We start from the raw sequence: 20037 nt of genomic DNA on the forward strand, positions 1-20037 counted from the left end.
GAGAATTAATTTGAGTCCATCGTAAAAATAAATAGGATTTTAAGTTTGTATTTCAACATTTCTTTAGAATGGTAAATGTTGCATTGGTACCTGTTTTACATTTTAGAAGAGTACAACTCGTTTTTATGGTAATATCTTTGCAATATTGTAAGTCTATTAAGTTGGTCAAATTTTTCACATACACAAAATGGCATTACTTAGACATAGACATTCGGAACATTTTTGTAATAAAATACAGGAGACTCACTTTCATTTAGAAATCCCAGAATGACATGTCCTAAACATTGGAAGTTAGTACAAAATGAATTAATATATATCAAAACCATGCATTATGTGCACAAGATAAGACTTATTTATAATTACAGTGGGCTTGACTTGTAGTTCTATTGACAAATTGGCACTTTTGTATGAGAGTGTTAAGTTACACCCCTGTAAGTCTATGAAACCTATTTGTGTTTTGTGGTAACACGGGTGTCCGTTCAAACCAAACATCCGAACAAGAGAGTAGTAAACCACCAGTATTTGGCAGTCGTCTACTGTAATGCTAATTTAAATTATTTAAAATATATCCTCTTATTTTGAATTAAAATTTTTGCATTCACAGAATATCCAAGGAGAACTTTATGAATTAAGCTTAAAAATGATAAAGAAATTAGACAGATATGAGTTTATGCCTAATGAAGTAATTCCACGTATTGAGATGATAACTTACAACGATACTAAAAAAAATCAAACCATTTTACGGCCAGCTATGATGTATGTAAAATACTACTTGTTAGATGACAGCTATCTGAAACTGCCTTTTATATCAAACTACCAATCAAGAGGAGATCATGGACTCGAGTTTCGAGAAAGGTTAGTTTTGAGAGTTAATCTAATCTTCAAATTATGTTTCTTAATACTTTTTTCCTTCATTGTTTTTATTTTATGACCTCCTTCTTGAGCTTAAACACCCAATTTAAATAAGAATTTCGGGAGAGAAGTAAATTATTATTTCTTATTAATTATGGTAGAATGCTGATGATTTATTAGGAAGCTAAAAGCATGCAAATGTTTTACGTGACAAGTAATGAGCCACCCAAATCTATTCCACATTCACCGTGCAGCACAGGTCTTAAGGATGATAGTCAGGCTACTGAAAATATCATGTGAGTTGTGTAAACTGCCTTCTTGACCTTTATAAAAATTAATTTTATAAATTGTAATTTCGTGCTTTTTTATTAAGATGTATTCAACTGACAAAAGATATTTTGACAGTTTTTAGTATTACAGTAAAAAAGCAATGGAAAAAGGTCAAAAAATTAATAGGAGTGTTTTGTTGGTCATAATGTGTTAAGGATCTCTAGTATTGCTGTGACTATTGTTTGAATTGCATATGAACACTCAGTATTTCACAGTGAACATGGAAGAGTATAGTTAAGGAATCTGACTAAATATTCCCTAGGGCAGGAGAGATTATACGAATTAAGAAATGGTTTGGATAGAGATAGAAGAAAAAATATGATCCTTGTCAATATGATTTTGCACACTGAATAATGATATTTTTATCTATAACAGCGGTTGCTTACCCACTTGCCAAAATGACAACAAAGCAATGTGTTATCAAGAGCTGTTCATTAATGGTTTATTTTGAGGTTATTAACATTTGTCTATAACACATAACTATTATTTCAAACTAATTTAGTCGTAGGATGATGTCCACTTATCTGATCTAAATAATATATTTATTTTTGTTATAAGAAAGTTTAAAATTTATTTTTTAGACCACCGAAAGAAAAACGAAAAGGTGTGAAAAAGAAGAAAAGACTTAAATATGGATTCAAAAAAGTTGAAAGAAGAAATATTACGTATGTGTCTGAAGCTGGTAATTATACATATGAAGTAGAAGATCTCAGTGGCGATATAAGGAGAATGCAAAGACGCTTAGAAAGGAGCCAAAGAAAGAAAGATAGGGAGAACTTATATACAAGCAAAAGACCTACTTTCACAAACAACTTTTTAAAGGGTCTAAATGGAACTAAGTTGAACTAGCTAAGCATCAAAAGTTTATTGATGTAATGAAATTTATAACTTCAAAATAAAAGACCCAAAACCAATAACCATGTTGGAAAGTTAATTTGGTGTTGTGAGAATCTTGGTATAATCACAATCCTTGACCTAAAATATAAATAACAACTGCTTCATACAATTATAATTAGTCTCAACGGCCACATACAAATTGACCAGTGGTTCAAGGGTTTGTTCTAACATACAGACTGACCAGAGCTCCTAATGAGCAGGGACAGAAAATGGGGGAGGAGCTTGTCTAGTAAAGTATTCATATGTTTGTCATAGCTTTCTAATCCTAACCAGTCACAAAAGGGTGACCAAACTCAAGACACGCACTAAGTTTTATGTAAGCTGTTGAGTAAACAAATAAGGTTGTTACACTCAACTGTAGCTTACATAAAACAGTGCGATATTCAAATACATATACAGTAATATAAAAACTAATTGTGTATAAGTTAGATTTACTTAAACCAACTATCAATTCCTTATAAAGTACATCTTTTGGGACTTTGAGTTGTAGTGATACCTAGTTATAGCAAATAACTAAGAAAATGTTACCATTTTAAAGCCTTGAAGGGTTTTTGAAGGTTCAAAGCATAAGCAAAGCATTCTTGTTTATTGTCTTATGGAGAATAATATAAATATTTTACTAAATAAAAGACACTTTATTACCCTCCCTATAGCAGTTAACATAGGTGTTAAACACAATGTTGTTTAAATAGATTTTTGTCGAAATCAAAACAGGCAAATACAAATTTGCTGTCAGCAGGTTTGCTGTGGTGGGAGTGGTTATTTTATTGAGCTGCTTGACGTAAGTTGTGTGCATAGCTTAGTATAGGAACAATAAAGGTTTAATATTTTACTTTAATAAAGAAATAAACAGGATACTTATAAATTACTGTACAGGTGAAAAAAGCCCAAACTAACACTATAAATAATAAAAACTTAAAAAAACTTTCAGAAGTTGAAACTTATGAGCGTAAGTATATGCTACTGAATCATTCAACCTATGTCCTTTCATTCAACCTGAATGATGTTCATCATTCAACCAATGGTGTTGTCTATTTCTGTGACAAACACGTGAATAGACAAGCTTATCCCCCACACGGCACATCGCTGCTGTAAGCTCCTCCCCCATTTTGTGTCCCTGCTCATTAGGAGCTCTAGTCAGTCTGTATGTTAGAACAGACCCTTGAACCACTGTACTATCTGTATGCATGCAGTCTCAATAGTAGAAATTGCCAGAAACCAGGGCATTTATTTTCTGAAAAAAACTTACTCATCTTAAATTTTAATACACTCGATAACAAGTCACCCTTGATAGCAACGGTCATTTTTAAATCCCCTTGAAATTATTTTACCCCTAATCCAAAATCATGTTATTGCAAACATCGATAAGAAGTGAACCTTGATAACAAGTCTTATTTTATAATAGGCTACCTATGAGAATCTTGTTATCAAGGTTCTACTATCAAGTACTTCAACAATAAAATTAAATTGCAAGTTTAATGCAAACAGTATTTTGGGATTTGCTTGTTTCAAGATTTCCAACAGCAACTCATTTACACAGTTATTTTTCTTAAAATAAAAACACACAGTTAACCAAACTCTTTATTGTAATAAATACATAATTAAATTATATACAACAAAGGAGGAATTCTCTCTGAACTGAGATATATGTGAAAAACTTATAAAAGAAAATATAAAGTTCATATTTTAATCCGGTTGGACAAAAGGATTTGGAATACTTTCCATTCCATCCACAGGACAAATGAGCACAACTGATGTTCCTCGGCAGACTACAAGCCCTAACAACCTTGTGTCCCTGGTGAGTTTGTAGGGGTCATCAGGATCTCTGAGGAACTCTGTGGTGTTATCCAGGACAAGATTCAGTAAGGGGTCAAAACCTTTTAGCACTCCTGCTACTTCCCGTCCGCCAGAAAACTTTACACGGATGACTTTCTCCAAATACTTGGAAAGATCAAGAATGCTTTCTTTTCGTTTCCTGTCTCTTTGTTCAGTTTGTGGTGCTGCCGCTGCCATTTTGTATCTGTAAAACAATTACCCCTATTAGTTAGTAACATATAAATTGGAATTTTTTTTTATCACCGAAGGATCAAGGTTTAATTTTTAGATTAACTCCCTGAGTTAAAAGTTTCACTACAGTAGAACCCCAGTTAATCGAAATAAAGGGGGGAGAGCTGTTTCGGATAACCAATTTTTCGGTTAACCCGTCATATCCTAAAATAGTACCACGGTGTGTTAGAAAAATGAATTTAAAACAATGTCTACCTATATAATACAGTATTTTATTTCAGCTACAGAAATGTTACAATGGGTTAGTAAAAATTACTTTTCACTAAATAACTGAAGTTACTAAGGTATTTTGCATTACGTATTAACTTATATATGAGCCCTGTATTATTTTATGGAACCGTTTCGGTTAACCAGGGTTTCAGTTAAACCGAATTCGGTTAATCGGGTTCTACTGTAGGCTATTTAGGTCATTTATCCACACAAAAAAATCCACAAAGCTTGGAAAATATAAAGTAGGCTAGTTGTGACTATCAGATATTTGGTTATCCAACCCTCCTTGCACACAATCGTGAGTTTCCAGAAATTGCATGCTATCCTATGTGGTAACGCTGTGAACCATGGGACTGACTATTTTGTTGACCCGGGTCAAAAAAATTCAATATATTTTAAAAAAAAAAACACTTGGAATGTAGATATGTACTTGAAACTTGGAACGAAGGTATATCCACATGTATTCTACACGTATGTTAAATTTGGTAACGATTAAAAAATATTTACCTACTTTATTAACAAAAAACCGCCGCAAAAAGCTAATTTTATTTTGTTGACCCCGGTCAATCACCAATAAAAGGTACTTAGAATTTAACTATATACATGAAACTTGGAAAGAAGGTATATCTACATGTATTCTACACGTATGTGACATTTGGTAACGATAAAAATTTATTTACCTATTTTATTAACCAAAAACCGCCCAAAACTGCTAATTTTATTTTGTTGACCCGGGTCAATCGCCAATAAAAGGTACTTAGAATTAGACTATATACATGAAACTTGGAAAGAAGATATATCTACATGTATTCTACACGTATGTGACATTTGGTAACGATAAAAATTCATTTACCTATTTTATTAACTAAAAACCGCCCAAAATAGCTCATTTTATTTTGTTGACCAGGGTCAATCGCCAATAAAAGGTACTTAGAATTAGACTATATACATGAAACTTGGAAAGAAGATATATCTACATGTATTCTACACGTATGTGACATTTGGTAACGATAAAAATTCATTTACCTATTTTATTAACTAAAAACCGCCCAAAATAGCTAATTTTATTTTGTTGACCCGGGTCAATCGCCTAAAAAAGGTACTTAGAATTAAACTATATACATGAAACTTGGAACGAAGGTATGTCCACATGTATTCTACACGTATGTAAAATTTGGTAACAATTAAAAAATAGTTACCTATTTTATTAACTAAAAACCGCCCAAAATAGCTCATTTTATTTTGTTGACCCGGGTCAATCGCCAATAAAAGGTACTTAGAATTAAACTATATACATGAAACTTGGAACGAAGGTATGTCCGCATGTATTCTACACGTATGTGACATTTGGTAACGATAAAAATTTATTTACCTATTTTATTAACTAAAAACCGCAAAAAACTGCTAATTTTATTTTGTTGACCCGGGTCAATCGCCAATAAAAGGTACTTAGCATTAGACTATATACATGAAACTTGGAACGAAGGTATATCCACATGTATTCTACACGTATGTTAAATTTGGTAACGATTAAAAAATATTTACCTACTTTATTAACAAAAAACTGCCGCAAAAAGTTAATTTTATTTTGTTGACCCGGGTCAATCACCAATAAAAGGTACTTAGAATTTAACTATATACATGAAACTTGGAAAGAAGGTATATCTACATGTATTCTACACGTATGTGACATTTGGTAACGATAAAAATTCATTTACCTATTTTATTAACTAAAAACCGCCCAAAATAGCTCATTTTATTTTGTTGACCCGGGTCAATCGCCTAAAAAAGGTACTTAGAATTAAACTATGTACATGAAACTTGGAACGAAGGTATGTCCACATGTATTCTACACGTATGTAAAATTTGGTAACAATTAAAAAATAGTTACCTATTTTATTAACTAAAAACCGCCCAAAATAGCTCATTTTATTTTGTTGACCCGGGTCAATCGCCTAAAAAAGGTACTTAGAATTAAACAATATACATGAAACTTGGAACGAAGGTATGTCCACATGTATTCTACACGTATGTAAAATTTGGTAACAATTAAAAAATAGTTACCTATTTTATTAACTAAAAACCGCCCAAAATAGCTCATTTTATTTTGTTGACCCGGGTCAATCGCCAATAAAAGGTACTTAGAATTAAACTATATACATGAAACTTGGAACGAAGGTATGTCCGCATGTATTCTACACGTATGTGACATTTGGTAACGATAACAATTTATTTACCTATTTTATTAACCAAAAACCGCCCAAAACTGCTAATTTTATTTTGTTGACCCGGGTCAATCGCCAATAAAAGGTACTTAGAATTAGACTATATACATGAAACTTGGAAAGAAGGTATATCTACATGTATTCTACACGTATGTGACATTTGGTAACGATAAAAATTTATTTACCTATTTTATTAACTAAAAACCGCCCAAAATAGCTCATTTTATTTTGTTGACCCGGGTCAATCGCCAATAAAAGGTACTTAGAATTAAACTATATACATGAAACTTGGAACGAAGGTATGTCCGCATGTATTCTACACGTATGTGACATTTGGTAACGATAAAAATTTATTTACCTATTTTATTAACTAAAAACCGCCCAAAACTGCTAATTTTATTTTGTTGACCCGGGTCAATCGCCAATAAAAGGTACTTAGCATTAGACTATATACATGAAACTTGGAACGAAGGTATATCCACATGTATTCTACACGTATGTTAAATTTGGTAACGATTAAAAAATATTTACCTACTTTATTAACAAAAAACTGCCGCAAAAAGCTAATTTTATTTTGTTGACCCGGGTCAATCACCAATAAAAGGTACTTAGAATTAGACTATATACATGAAACTTGGAAAGAAGGTATATCTACATGTATTCTACACGTATGTGACATTTGGTAACGATAAAAATTTATTTACCTATTTTATTAACTAAAAACCGCCCAAAACTGCTAATTTTATTTTGTTGACCCGGGTCAATCGCCTAAAAAAGGTACTTAGAATTAAACTATATACATGCAACTTGGAACGAAGGTATATCCACATGTATTCTACTCGTATGTAAAATTTGGTAACGATAAAAAAATATTTATCTATTATATTAACTAAAAACAACCCAAAATAGTTCATTTTATTATGTTGACCCAGGTCAATCGCCTACAAAAAGGTACTAAGAATTAAACAATATACATGAAACTTAGAACGAAGGTATATCAAAATGTATTGTAAACGTTTATTGTTGTAAATGGTTATTTTTTATGCAACTATTTATATATTATTGATTTATTAAGTTTTTTTAAATAGTTAAATTTTCAGTAAATATGTATAATTTGTTCATTTAATTTTCAAATTAAAATATATCAAGTCATTTGTACGTCTAATTCGTGTGTTTCAACTTATATCGTGGTGTGCACAAGCAGAGTGTGCATGGACGCTCCAGCTGACTGACACTCCCTCTAGTAGGCGCCAGTCTGCAAATCTGCACCACAGCTAGTACGCCAGCATATCCATAGGGTTGGTTGTGACTGACTACTGTAGTGTGTACTCGTTTTTATTGCTCATAGATATCTTGCTTGTTGAATTGTTGTATGCGAAGTGTTCTCGTGATGTGGTTTATGTGCGAGTGCTACGAGATGTAATACAAGGACCTTGTAGAAATACCCAAGTAAAATTTTAGTGATATTCGTTTGTGGTGTGTCATTTAGAAAATGTGGTTTAATGTTTTCATTGTAAGCCTGTTTAAGTAGCTGTTTCAGTGTTGAGTCCATTGCATTTAACGCGTTTTAATCCAAACCTACGCTACGCAGAAATTGTATTAAAATGTAAGGAAATAACTTCAGTACATGGAGGCGCCACGCAACGTCTGACGGCACATCAAAGGCCCGCTCGCCGCCGCTCTACACACACATCATCCCTGTACATAGAATACCGCGAGTTTTACTTACCGACCTGGCCAGCATTGTATATGTATGTATGTATGTAGGTATATAGTTATAATAATACTTAATATAATATCAAACATAGGTTTGACAATCATTTTAACTACCGGTACAACTGCAAAGATAATTCATATGTATTCGACGTTACGTAGGAACTCAAGTTTAATTAAAATGTAGAGTTATTGCGGATTATGTTCTACGGAAACACTTGTTACGGTTTTTTTTAGAGACAATGTCCTAAATTGTATCTAATTCATCCGTAGTGTTGGTTTAATAGGGGTTAGATATAAAGCAATTAATTTTATCATTCATAATCACGTGTAGTAATCTAAATGGCCTATTATAATACGAATGATAATAATACTCCAATTATTATTGAGTTATTGCGGATTATGTTCTACGGAAACACTTGTTATGGTTTTTGTAGAGACAATGTCCTAAATTGTATCTGATTCATCCGTAGTGTTGGTTAAATAGGGGTTAGATATAAAGCAATTAATTTTATCATTCATAATCACGTGTAGTAATCTAAATGGCCTATTATACATCGAAAAGGCGTCTGTGTGTAGATTCTCCAACTGGATGTATAATATTTTATACGCAATATAAATTGATTATAACCCGAAAGAAATTTGATTTGATTACTAAGTTGGAAGTAATTAGTGAACGTTATACAATCGATATGTATAAATATTTACGTTTAGGCAAAAATCAATTTTTATAATACCCCCGCTTCAGAATACCTGCAGACTAAGCGAATTTCCATTTGCCTGGTTGGATGTACACTAAAATGTCTTCCAAAAAATATCACATTTGTTCCCTATTTAAATAGCATTAGTTCAACGAGTATTTAGGGTTTTTATTTTTTATGGGTCCAAAAATGGGAAAACCAATTTTTAAATTCCTAAAAATAAAATTGAGGAATTATTATGATTAACACCTTAAACAATATTCAATGTTTTCAAAAATAAAAACATTAGTTTATTATTGAATTACAAAACATAGCATAATATGGATGTTAATCTAAATAGGTCCAGGTCTTACCATGAGACCTACGGTAATAGCTTATTCCCTCTATGGGAAATTCGCCAGAATAAAGGACATGATTAACTACTACTTAAACAGGCTTTCAAGTGTTTTCATTTTATTTTGGTTTCATATAGAGTAGTTTAAATTCACCCGGTTCCATGGATGTGTAGATTACACACATCTATACTATAATGGTGTAATGAAACAAATGTGAATACCTGTTATAAGTTTGAAAAGTATACATACGTTTATTGTATATAAAATGACACTTAATAAGACTATCTCAACGAACATAAACTATTGGCTCTCTGTAGAGCATTATCAAGACATCCTGCTGACTGCTAAAGAAGATGAATCTAAAAGTGTGCCCCCTGTAAACCCAAAAGCTGGTGACATTTATTTGTATTGCAACAAACATAATCGGGAAGACTGGAAGTCGGATCAAATCAGATGGCGGCAGAAAGGTACAAAACATTTGCCAAAACACAGCCCAATACTAACATGTCATTATTATGATGGCTACGATTTTTCCGGCCTCCAACGCAGAGCGTATGTTCTTTATGAAAAAGATAAGAAATACTCGGATTTTACAGTCATCCATTATGTTGGCAAAGTCGACTTTGTTCCTCCAAAATCAGTTCATGGAAATTCAAAACAAAATAAGAAAACTCACATAATGACAACTAAGTCGCAACTCCAAAAACAAAAAGATATGCTGAAAGAGAAACCGAAAGATGTTTATCGCAAGCTCGTTTGTGAAAACAGCAGCCACCCTCTACTTGCTCCTGTTGCAGAGCCAAAAAACCCCAAACAAGTAGCTAACGCAATAGCAACAGAACAAAGAAAAAGACTTTTATCTGATGATGACGTTCTCGGACTGTATGCTTTGCATTTAGAGCTTGATGGTTTCATTAAGAAGCTTGAACTTGTACCCCATTTTGTAACAGTGTTGTGTAGTTCAAAAATGATTGCACTTTGCCAACAATCTTGTGTCGGAAAATTGTCACCGGTGTTTTATTATGACACAACGTTTGATTTGGGAGATTTTTATGTTTCTCCATTAGTCTTCTCCAATAGCTTTTTTGAAAATGGACCATGTATACCATTGGCATACGGCATTCACGATACCAAATTTGCAACTGTCCACATGTCAATCTTTCAGACTGTCCTAAGTGTTTCCCCTGAAATCGTTGGCAAACCAATTGTGACTGACAGAGAAGAGTCTATTAAAAAGGCTATTTCAAAAGTATTGCCTGAAAACCCACACGTGTTCTGTTGGAACCATATTCAGCAGGATGTAAAAAACTGGCTGAAAAGGCATCTTGTTGAAAAATCATCAGATTACAAAGTGTTAATCAACAATGTCTGGGACCTAATGGATTCTGATTCTGTTGAAAACTATCAATCTAAATATGATGATATGTCCGTCCATTGGTCATGCGAATTTAAAACCTATTTTGACAAACATCTTGCGGAAGATGTATGTTCTTCCGGAAAATGGATCCTCCAAAGTCTGGAATTGTATTCAGTTAGAAGTGGAATCACTATCAACCCTTCAGAAAGCTTTAATGCATTGTTGAAAAGATTTTTAAACAGAAGTGAAGTAAGGCTCCAAGTACTAGCTTTGTCGTTATTCCAACTTGACAAGTACTATCAAAAGGAAATACTAAGAGGCATGTGTGGACTTGGAGAGTTTACGCTGAAAGAAAACATAAAAAATCAGTGCCTCATGAAGTTGGAAGACGTCCAATTCCCTGAGGGTATGATTTCATTGGACAAGTTGCCTTATGTTTTCGAAAATAAAGACTTTTCTATACAAAGGCAAAGTGAAATGCCATTCACCAATTACGGTGTGGCAAAAATGCTTGTCCTACAAGGTAGGGTAAGACATGTCCCTGAGGAACAAGCGTTCATTGTTTCTGGTGATGAACAAAAAAACTTAGTTCGTTTGTTCCCCACTGAAAAATGTACCTGTAAAGTGAAACAAAACTGCCATCACATAACATCACATACTTGGACAGCTTACATCTAAGACCGCCTCAAAGTATATTAGCAACACTGTTGAAGCTTTATAAGAACTATTACGGGTTTCAAGGGGAAGAATTCTCCCAAAACTTCCAGATTTTTGCTCCAACAGATATACCTTTGCAGTTTAACACGTACGACTGCGGTATATATGTATGTATGTTTGCTGAAGTAATTCTTCAACACAGTCTAGACTGCCTCGCTGGCCACAAAAACAATGACATGTACTCGTACAGAACAACTATTCATGAGAAGCTAGTCGAGCATATGAAGAAATCTAAAAACACCATTGTGCCGAAAACGGCAAGAGCGTACAGTAAGAAAAATTTTGAAAAGTACGTTTTTACGGAATTTAAAAGTCTTAATTTAAATATTACAAGATCAGCGCCATCAGAGGAACCCACTTTAAAGTACATGGCAAAAATAGTGGACAATTACTGGGATGATACCTCGTCTGTGTGTCACCATAACCAATGTGCCAACCCAATGGGTGCTTTGGTGCATTGTTACATGTGTGAGCACTGGTATCATGTGGAATGTATCGGATTCGACTTAAAAAAAACAGCCGAAAAGATACATCTGCGACCATTGTAAAGGTAAGTACTAACTAGCAAAATAATTTCAATAATTATGGCTAGGAAAAACAACGTGATACATAAATACTGTATTACCATCAACAGAAGAAAAGTGAGTGATTCAAGGGCAAAGATCTGGATGAGTGCGTGTGCAAATGTGTCAGTATGAGTGTATGAGTGTGAAAACAATTGAAAATAAGGGTAAACTAATGCGTGAAAGAGATATGCTAGACAGGGTGGGAGGAAGTAAGGTAGAAACAATATCGGCAATTTAATTACTTTATATATATTGCTTTGATATCAGGGAAAAGGAAACTAGGAACAGTTTCAATACAAATTCTTATAGTTCATGACATGGGGATCTTATGATGACAATTATGACGACAATATTAGTTGAAACACACGTACACAATATATCAATAAAATAATATATTTCATTCTGAAAAATAAATAAAGAAATTTTGAAAAACTAAATATGTTCAGCTATCCTTTAGCTATGCAGTCATTATATCATTCCGAATTGGTTTATGACCAAATTACATTCACACCACAGATATTGTTATTTTATGATATTCAGTGGGTACTTCAGCATAAGATATGATACATATGTCTTACGGACGTGACAGAAGATAAGAGGAATGAAATGTAACGACAAAACTCTAAACTCTCTTCTTTTTTAATCATGTATAATTATTTATGTTAGAAAAAAGGACAAACTCAAAACATACATAGTACCTGCAATTTAATTGTAAGTATACTCAATACTAATAATGTACAAAGCAGGAAAAAAGTAAAGAAAAATAAACATGCTGAATCGGTATTTGTACAGATCAGTAGACTAATACATCTAGCCTACTACACACGTCTTCATCCTATTATTATTTTTACAATACTTCTAAAAATGTCTATAATTATATTCCTTTAATGTTGTTATAAATAGGAAGCGATTATTTTAAAAATGGTAATATTTTGTGGGTACGTTGTCATAAAACATAATTTTACAGATGCCTGATGGACGTGACAGAAGAGAACAGGAAATGAATGTATATATGTATAATATTGTAATTATTGTGTTAGGAAAAAAGAACGAACTGAAAAAATACATACATAGTCCCAGCAAATTTGATTGTAAGTATACTCAGCTTAATTACCTATTTACGACGGTTTTTTAAATAATAAAATAGGTAAATATTCTTCAATCGTCACCAAATTTAACATAAGTGTAAAAGGACAAACTCAATTACACATGTACCTACCTGCAATTTTAATTGTAAGTATACTCAATACTAATGTACAAAGCATGAAAACGTACAAAAAAATACACATATCTGTACACACGGCCAGTAAACTAATACATCTAGCCTACTACCTTAGTCTATGCTACTAAACACGTCTTTATCTTAACTACCCTTTTTACAATACTTATGAAAATGTCCATTATATTCAGCATGTTGTTTTGAAAACCGATTATTGTAAAAAATGGTAATATTTTGTTGGTACGTTGTAATAAAACATAATTTTACAGATTCCTGATGGGCGTGACAGAAGAGAACAGGAAATGAATGTATATATGTATAATATTGCAATTGTTGTGTTAGAAAAAAAGAACGAACTGAAAAAATACATACATAGTCCCTGCAAATTTGATTGTAAGTATACTCAGCTTAATTACCTATTTACCACGGTTTTTAAAATAATAAAATAGGTAAATATTCTTCAATCGTCACCAAATTTAACATACGTGTAAAATACATGTGGATATACCTTCTTTCCAAGTTTCATGTATATAGTTTAATTCTAAGTACATTTTATTGGTGATTGACCCGGGTCAACAAAATAAAATGAGCTATTTTGGGCGGTTTTTAGTTAATAAAATAAGTAACTATTTTTTAATTGTTACCAAATTTTACATACGTGTAGAATACATGTAGACATACCTTCGTTCCAAGTTTCATGTATATAGTTTAATTTTAAGTACCTTTTATTGGTGATTAACCAGGGCCAACAAAATAAAATGAGCCATTTTGGGCGGTTTTTAGTTAATAAAATATGTAACTATTTTTTAATTGTTACCAAATGTTACATACGTGTAGAATACATGTGGATATACCTTCGTTCCAAGTTTCATGTATATAGTTTAATTCTAAGTACCTTTTATTGGCGATTGACCCGGGTCAACAAAATAAAAATAGCAGTTTTGGGTGGTTTTTAGTTAATAAAATAGGTTAATAATTTTTATCGTTACCGGATGTCACATACGTGTAGAATACATGTAGATATACCTTCGATCCAAGTTTCATGTATATAGTTTAATTCTATGTACCTTTTATTGGTGATTGACCCGGGTCAACAAAATAAAATGAGCCATTTTGGGTGGTTTTTAGTTAATAAAATAGGTAACTATTTTTTAATTGTTACCAAATGTTACATAAGTGTAGAATACATGTGGATATACCTTCGTTCCAAGTTTCATGTATATAGTTTAATTCTAAGTACCTTTTTTAGGCGATTGACCCGGGTCAACAAAATAAAATTAGCTATTTTGGGCGGTTTTTAGTTAATAAAATAGGTAAATAAATTTGTATCGTTACCAAATTTCACATACGTGTAGAATACATGTGGATATACCTTCGTTCCAAGTTTCATGTATATAGTTTAATTTTAAGTAGCCTACCTTTTATTGGTGATTGACCCGGGTCAACAAAATTAAATGAGCCATTTTGGGCGGTTTTTAGTTAATAAAATAGGTAACTATTTTTCAATTGTCACCAAATTTTACATACGTGTAGAATACATGTGGACATACCTTCGTTCCAAGTTTCATGTATATAGTTTAATTCTAAGTATCTTTTTTAGGCGATTGACCCGGGTCAACAAAATAAAATGAGCTATTTTGGGTGGTTTTTAGTTAATAAAATAGGTAAATAAATTTTTATCGTTACCAAATTTAACATACGTGTAGTGGATATAACTTCGTTCCAAGTTTCGTGTATATAATTTAATTCTAAGTACCTTTTATTGGTGATTGACCCTGGTCAACAAAATAAAATTAGCTTTTTGCGGCAGTTTTTTGTTAATAAAGTAGGTAAATATTTTTTAATCGTCACCAAATTTAACATACGTGTAGAATACATGTGGATATACCTTCGTTCCAAGTTTCATGTATATAGTCTAATGCTAAGTACCTTTTATTGGCGATTGACCCGGGTCAACAAAATAAAATTAGCTTTTTGCGGCAGTTTTTTGTTAATAAAGTAGGTAAATATTTTTTAATCGTCACCAAATTTTACATACGTGTAGAATACATGTGGACATACCTTCGTTCCAAGTTTCATGTATATAGTTTAATTCTAAGTACCTTTTTTAGGCGATTGACCCGGGTCAACAAAATAAAATGAGCTATTTTGGGCGGTTTTTAGTTAATAAAATAGGTGAATAAATTTTTATCGTTACCAAATTTAACATACGTGTAGAATACATGTGGATATAACTTCGTTCCAAGTTTCATGTATATAATTTAATTCTAAGTACCTTTTATTGGTGATTGACCCGGGTCAACAAAATAAAATTAGCTTTTTGCGGCAGTTTTTTGTTAATAAAGTAGGTAAATATTTTTTAATCGTCACCAAATTTAACATACGTGTAGAATACATGTGGATATACCTTTGTTCCAAGTTTCATGTATATAGTCTAATGCTAAGTACCTTTTATTGGCGATTGACCCGGGTCAACAAAATAAAATTAGCTATTTTGGGCGGTTTTTAGTTAATAAAATATATAAATATTTTTTTATCGTTACCAAATTTTACATACGAGTAGAAAACATGTTTATATACCTTCGTTCCAAGTTTCATGTAAATATCTACATTCCAAGTGTTTTTTCTTCTTAATATATTGAATTTGTTGACCCGGGTCAACAAAATAGGGAGTCCCGTGAACCATAGCATGTACATTGAAACAAGACCCTTTTCTGCCCGTGCCTGTGTCTTGAAAGATAGGTACACCATTCTCTAGACAATTTAATCTAGTGTGCTTTCTAATTTTTTTAGTACGCCTCATACCACGTAGATTCTGTCCTAACAGTTATTATCGGTTCATAAAACTGACACGTAAACAACCAGCAGATTCATAATGTTTCAAGTAAGTGGGATATACCAGGACTGAGCCAATAATATTTCCTATAAAGTATCTATACCGTAGTACCTAACCTATAAAGTAATTTCATTGCCACAGGCAATGCTGATTCTGCTAATCATCTGTTTAAAAATTATAGAAGGCTAGGAGAGGAAAAGAAATGGGTAAAGCTGTTACGAGAACAACTTAACTTAACCCTTCGTCTTAGTAGGCTAGTCCAAAAGAAAAACTTGGTAGTCCTACCTCCTGAGGTAACTGTCTTAACAAGAAGATAACCCATGTCTAGATCAGTCTTATAGAAGAAGATAAATACAAGCCCAATCAGGGTTGGAAAGCTGATTAGCCTAGATATTTCTCAAAGTTTATCAAACGTATTCTGTCATTTTAAGATTAACGCCTAGCTACTAGTTTACCTAAAAGTGATCAAATAGCAGGAGTTTTTAGAAGATTCTAAGCCATGAAGCCAAGAAAGGGACCTCACTCAACAAACTTAATTTCGTGTAGTCCTCCACAAAGCTTAAAATGCCACATGCTTCTGGAGACACTCCCTGTTATATGAAGGACTGGAATGAATCCTTCCTCAATACTAGCATCTCAGCTGGACAAGTTGGATTCAGACTTGTGCGTCAGGCAAGTAGGTACAGAGCTACCGTACGTGAGTTTGGTGTTAGGTTGACAGTGACACTGTTTGGCGTTTGTGTGTGTATTATTATTTGTACGTTTTGTTTATAATAGAGAGAAGAGAATAGTAGAGAAAGAAAAGGACAACACGGGGAGTACGGAGTGGAACCAACGATCAAGTTTTACAATTGATAGAACGGTACCGTGAACGTACAGTAGCTTATATGGGACTATAAATTAATTAAAAAATGACAAACACACTAAAATTATGGTGGCGTTGTGTTGCAGGCAGAATGTGAGATACAATATGTCATTGTCCAAAACAAAAGTACACCATTATCTGTCAATTACTTGTCTTTGACTTGTGTTTGTGACTTGTGTTTGTGACTTGTAGTCTGTGACAAAAAGTCAATGACAATTCTATCACTGACTTTGGTGTAAACGCAGGGCCGGATTTCCCAATAGGCCCGGTAGGCCCGGGCCTATGGGCGCAAGGTCCCAGAGGGCGCACGGCCGAGAGGAAATTTTTTTATACTAGGCTATCTAAAAATAAAAATAAATAGTCAAAGTTGATAAAAAAAACTCCAAAGCATTGTGATTCTGAAGTTAATAAGAAGAAATAATATGTTAGGAAATCTAAACTATTTTTTCAGAATTACGCATCATTTTTGTTACAAAATTGGTAACGAACATTGGTTATACGGGAGTAGGCTGTAGGGATGTTGACGTTGACGAGCGCCCAAGGGGTACGCATCGTATTGCCACTATGCTGGCTCGGACTCGGCACGAGTGATTAGGGGCGCATGCAGACATTGTTACCATACCACCCTCACCGCACAAAACAAAAGTTATTAACTAATATTTTGATTAGTTTACACCAATCTGCAGGATCAAGTTAAAATATATAATACGTTGTGTTGAATATTAAAACAACGATAAATTTACCTTTAAATTTAACGAAAAAATATTAATTTCAGTTTGCATTAGATTTTAGAAAAATTCAATACCCTCCAAAGCACCATTAATGCTGTCATTTTCTCCTCAGACCTAAGGATCGGTATGGTTGGCCGGAATATTGCTCTGTTTTGCTTTGGAAATATATAACCTAGATGCAGTACGACCATAGATTAAATATAACTCCAAGTCGACTTCTTATGACTTCTTATTGTTAATTCAAACTTTTTTCATGTCTTGTACATGTTGGTGACACTAGACGTTAGTTTTGACGTAATTTTGTTTCTATTATTTTAGGGTTAGTTCTATAATGTGTGTTTTAATTTCTTATAATATAAACAGTAGATGAAATATTGTTGATGATTAGATCGTTTTATTTTGGAAAACTAGGTTTAAACATTGATAAAACATGCTCCTTAAATAACAAGAATTGTTTTCAGCTAATCCAAAATGATGACAAATCTACTTAAGGCATGTTTAATCTATGGTATCACGTACTGTATGGAGTTCATGTTTTTGGACCTGGAATTGGAATCAATGGCCATGTTTTTTTGCAGGAATGCTCGATGGGTTGAGTTGTTTTGTTTCAGTCCCATGGCCACAAACGTGAGCATTTATTAAAAGCATAAAATTGCTAAAAGTGTTTAAGACGGCATATTGTTAAGGCTAAACAAGTCAATTCTAAAAAAAAACTTGCAATGATTCCAACGTGGAGTGGTATTCAAGCAATTAACCTAGGCCTATGGGCATGATATAGTTTTTAAAGAAGGAAAGTAACTGCGTGACCAGACTAAAGGGGCGGAAAATTATTTGGGCCTAGGGGCGCAAATATGCTAAATCCGGCCCTGTGTAAACGCAGCTTATTGATAACATATTAACATTACTTCCATTACCATTGCTCATTATATATTTAACTTACCACTAGGTCTTCAGCTTAATTCCTAAATGAAGGAATTCAAAACGCTCAAAACTTGCCACCTACTCTGTCTCGTAAATTGGCATAAATAATTATTGCTCAAACGTTTAAAGTGGCCAACAGAGGTTTATGTTACACAGAACTCATATGTAATAATAGTAATATAATGTTAAGTTTTAAACATTTGATACTTTATCGATTCTTCTAAAGAATTATACAATAATAAACATGAACTTTGAGGTTAAGTTAGCTAGTTTACCTTTTACCAAAGCACCCAAAGCACAACTTGAAAACGGAAAGCACAGGCTTTTACAGTTTGATTTTGATTTGGCGGGTGGAAGAAAAAACTACTAGCGTCTCGAGCTCCTTGCGAAGGAGTGGGTTGTGTGACGTTACTCTCTTATCTTGAGGCAACACCATTGATTACCGCAACGATACGAAGTTTAGCCATCGGTGGACGGTGACCGTTGTGAAGTGGATAGAGTCACGGCCGCCTTTAACTCCAAACTCCGCCTTGACCTTCGAAGTGGCAACGTTGCAGGTAGGGTTTTAACAGCTGTTTTGTTTGGAAACAGCTAAATGGTATTTGTGTATTTACGAACGCTTGGTTAGTGGACTATGAAAATATTGACTCCGCTTTAAATGCACATAGGCCTATATAGATTTTCAATTCATATTATATTGGTTTTCAATTCTGTATGTTTTATTTTCAATATTTCAATAAATTTAAGTTCATAAATTTAAATTGAAATCAATCAAGTGCGAATTAATGAGCTATGATGTCACCTGTCTGCCATGTTATCTTATAGGACGTTTGACACTAAACAACGGGTCGCGTTCCGGACAGGCTCACGGGAGCAATCTGTGATGTTATATTAATGGTCCGTAGATCCATGACGTTATACTAATTATAAATTAACCAAAATTATTAAATTAAACTGTCATAATCTAACCTAACTAACCAAACTTGCTGATGGTTAAAAAAATCGTATGAGGGTTTAGTAATCTAAAAAAAGTTCTGTTCATTAAATAAAATAATAAATGCCTAAAATTCTAACAAAAGATGTACAGTTAAGAGTAATCGCATTCTAATCAAAAAATTTGACAAAAAGTTAGTGTTATCTGTGGGATTCGATCTGGTTACCACTTGGACATCAGCCGAGTATATGCTATCCACTACCCCACGAACACAGATGGCTTCACTTCGAATCGTTGCGGTAATGGTGTTTCCTCGAGAGAAGAGAGTGACGTCACGCCATGACAGCCAATAGAATTGTGCGTCACGGAGCGTCCCGTGAGCCTTGCATAAACTGGACCCCTAAACAATCCTACTTGCGTCGTTGCCAATTCTACCAGGCCGCGGCCTGGAGTTAAAGGCGGCCATGGATCAGAAATAAAACAAATAATTTATGAGTTAAAAAACAAGATAAGCTCGGGAGCTGATGAAATGCCATCAATAATTATAAGAGAGTTTTCAGA

General features: G+C 33.3%; 1 protein-coding gene across 1 annotated transcript; it reads right to left on the bottom strand.

Annotated features, from left to right (window-relative positions):
- Nucleotides 1-3647: 3647 nt before the first annotated feature.
- LOC128998548 (U6 snRNA-associated Sm-like protein LSm7) lies at nucleotides 3648-18896 on the bottom strand. Its single transcript, XM_054424733.1, has 2 exons — nucleotides 18562-18896; nucleotides 3648-4099 (listed from the first exon to the last, which is right to left on the bottom strand). Exon 2 carries the CDS (start codon nucleotides 4090-4092, stop codon nucleotides 3766-3768), a length of 327 nt encoding a protein of 108 aa, XP_054280708.1. The 5' UTR covers nucleotides 4093-4099; nucleotides 18562-18896; the 3' UTR covers nucleotides 3648-3765.
- Between the last annotated feature and the right edge of the window lie 1141 nt (nucleotides 18897-20037).

This window comes from Macrosteles quadrilineatus, unplaced genomic scaffold (assembly GCF_028750875.1).
Source record: "Macrosteles quadrilineatus isolate MER2022 unplaced genomic scaffold, UCM_ALF_1.0 Scaffold_7__1_contigs__length_78375512, whole genome shotgun sequence".
NCBI classification, from domain to species: domain Eukaryota; kingdom Metazoa; phylum Arthropoda; class Insecta; order Hemiptera; family Cicadellidae; genus Macrosteles; species Macrosteles quadrilineatus.

Bases quoted from the DNA above. Each gene is read 5' to 3' on its own strand.
- LOC128998548 (XM_054424733.1), bottom strand. From the start codon at position 4,092: ATGGCAGCGGCAGCACCACAAACTGAACAAAGAGACAGGAAACGAAAA.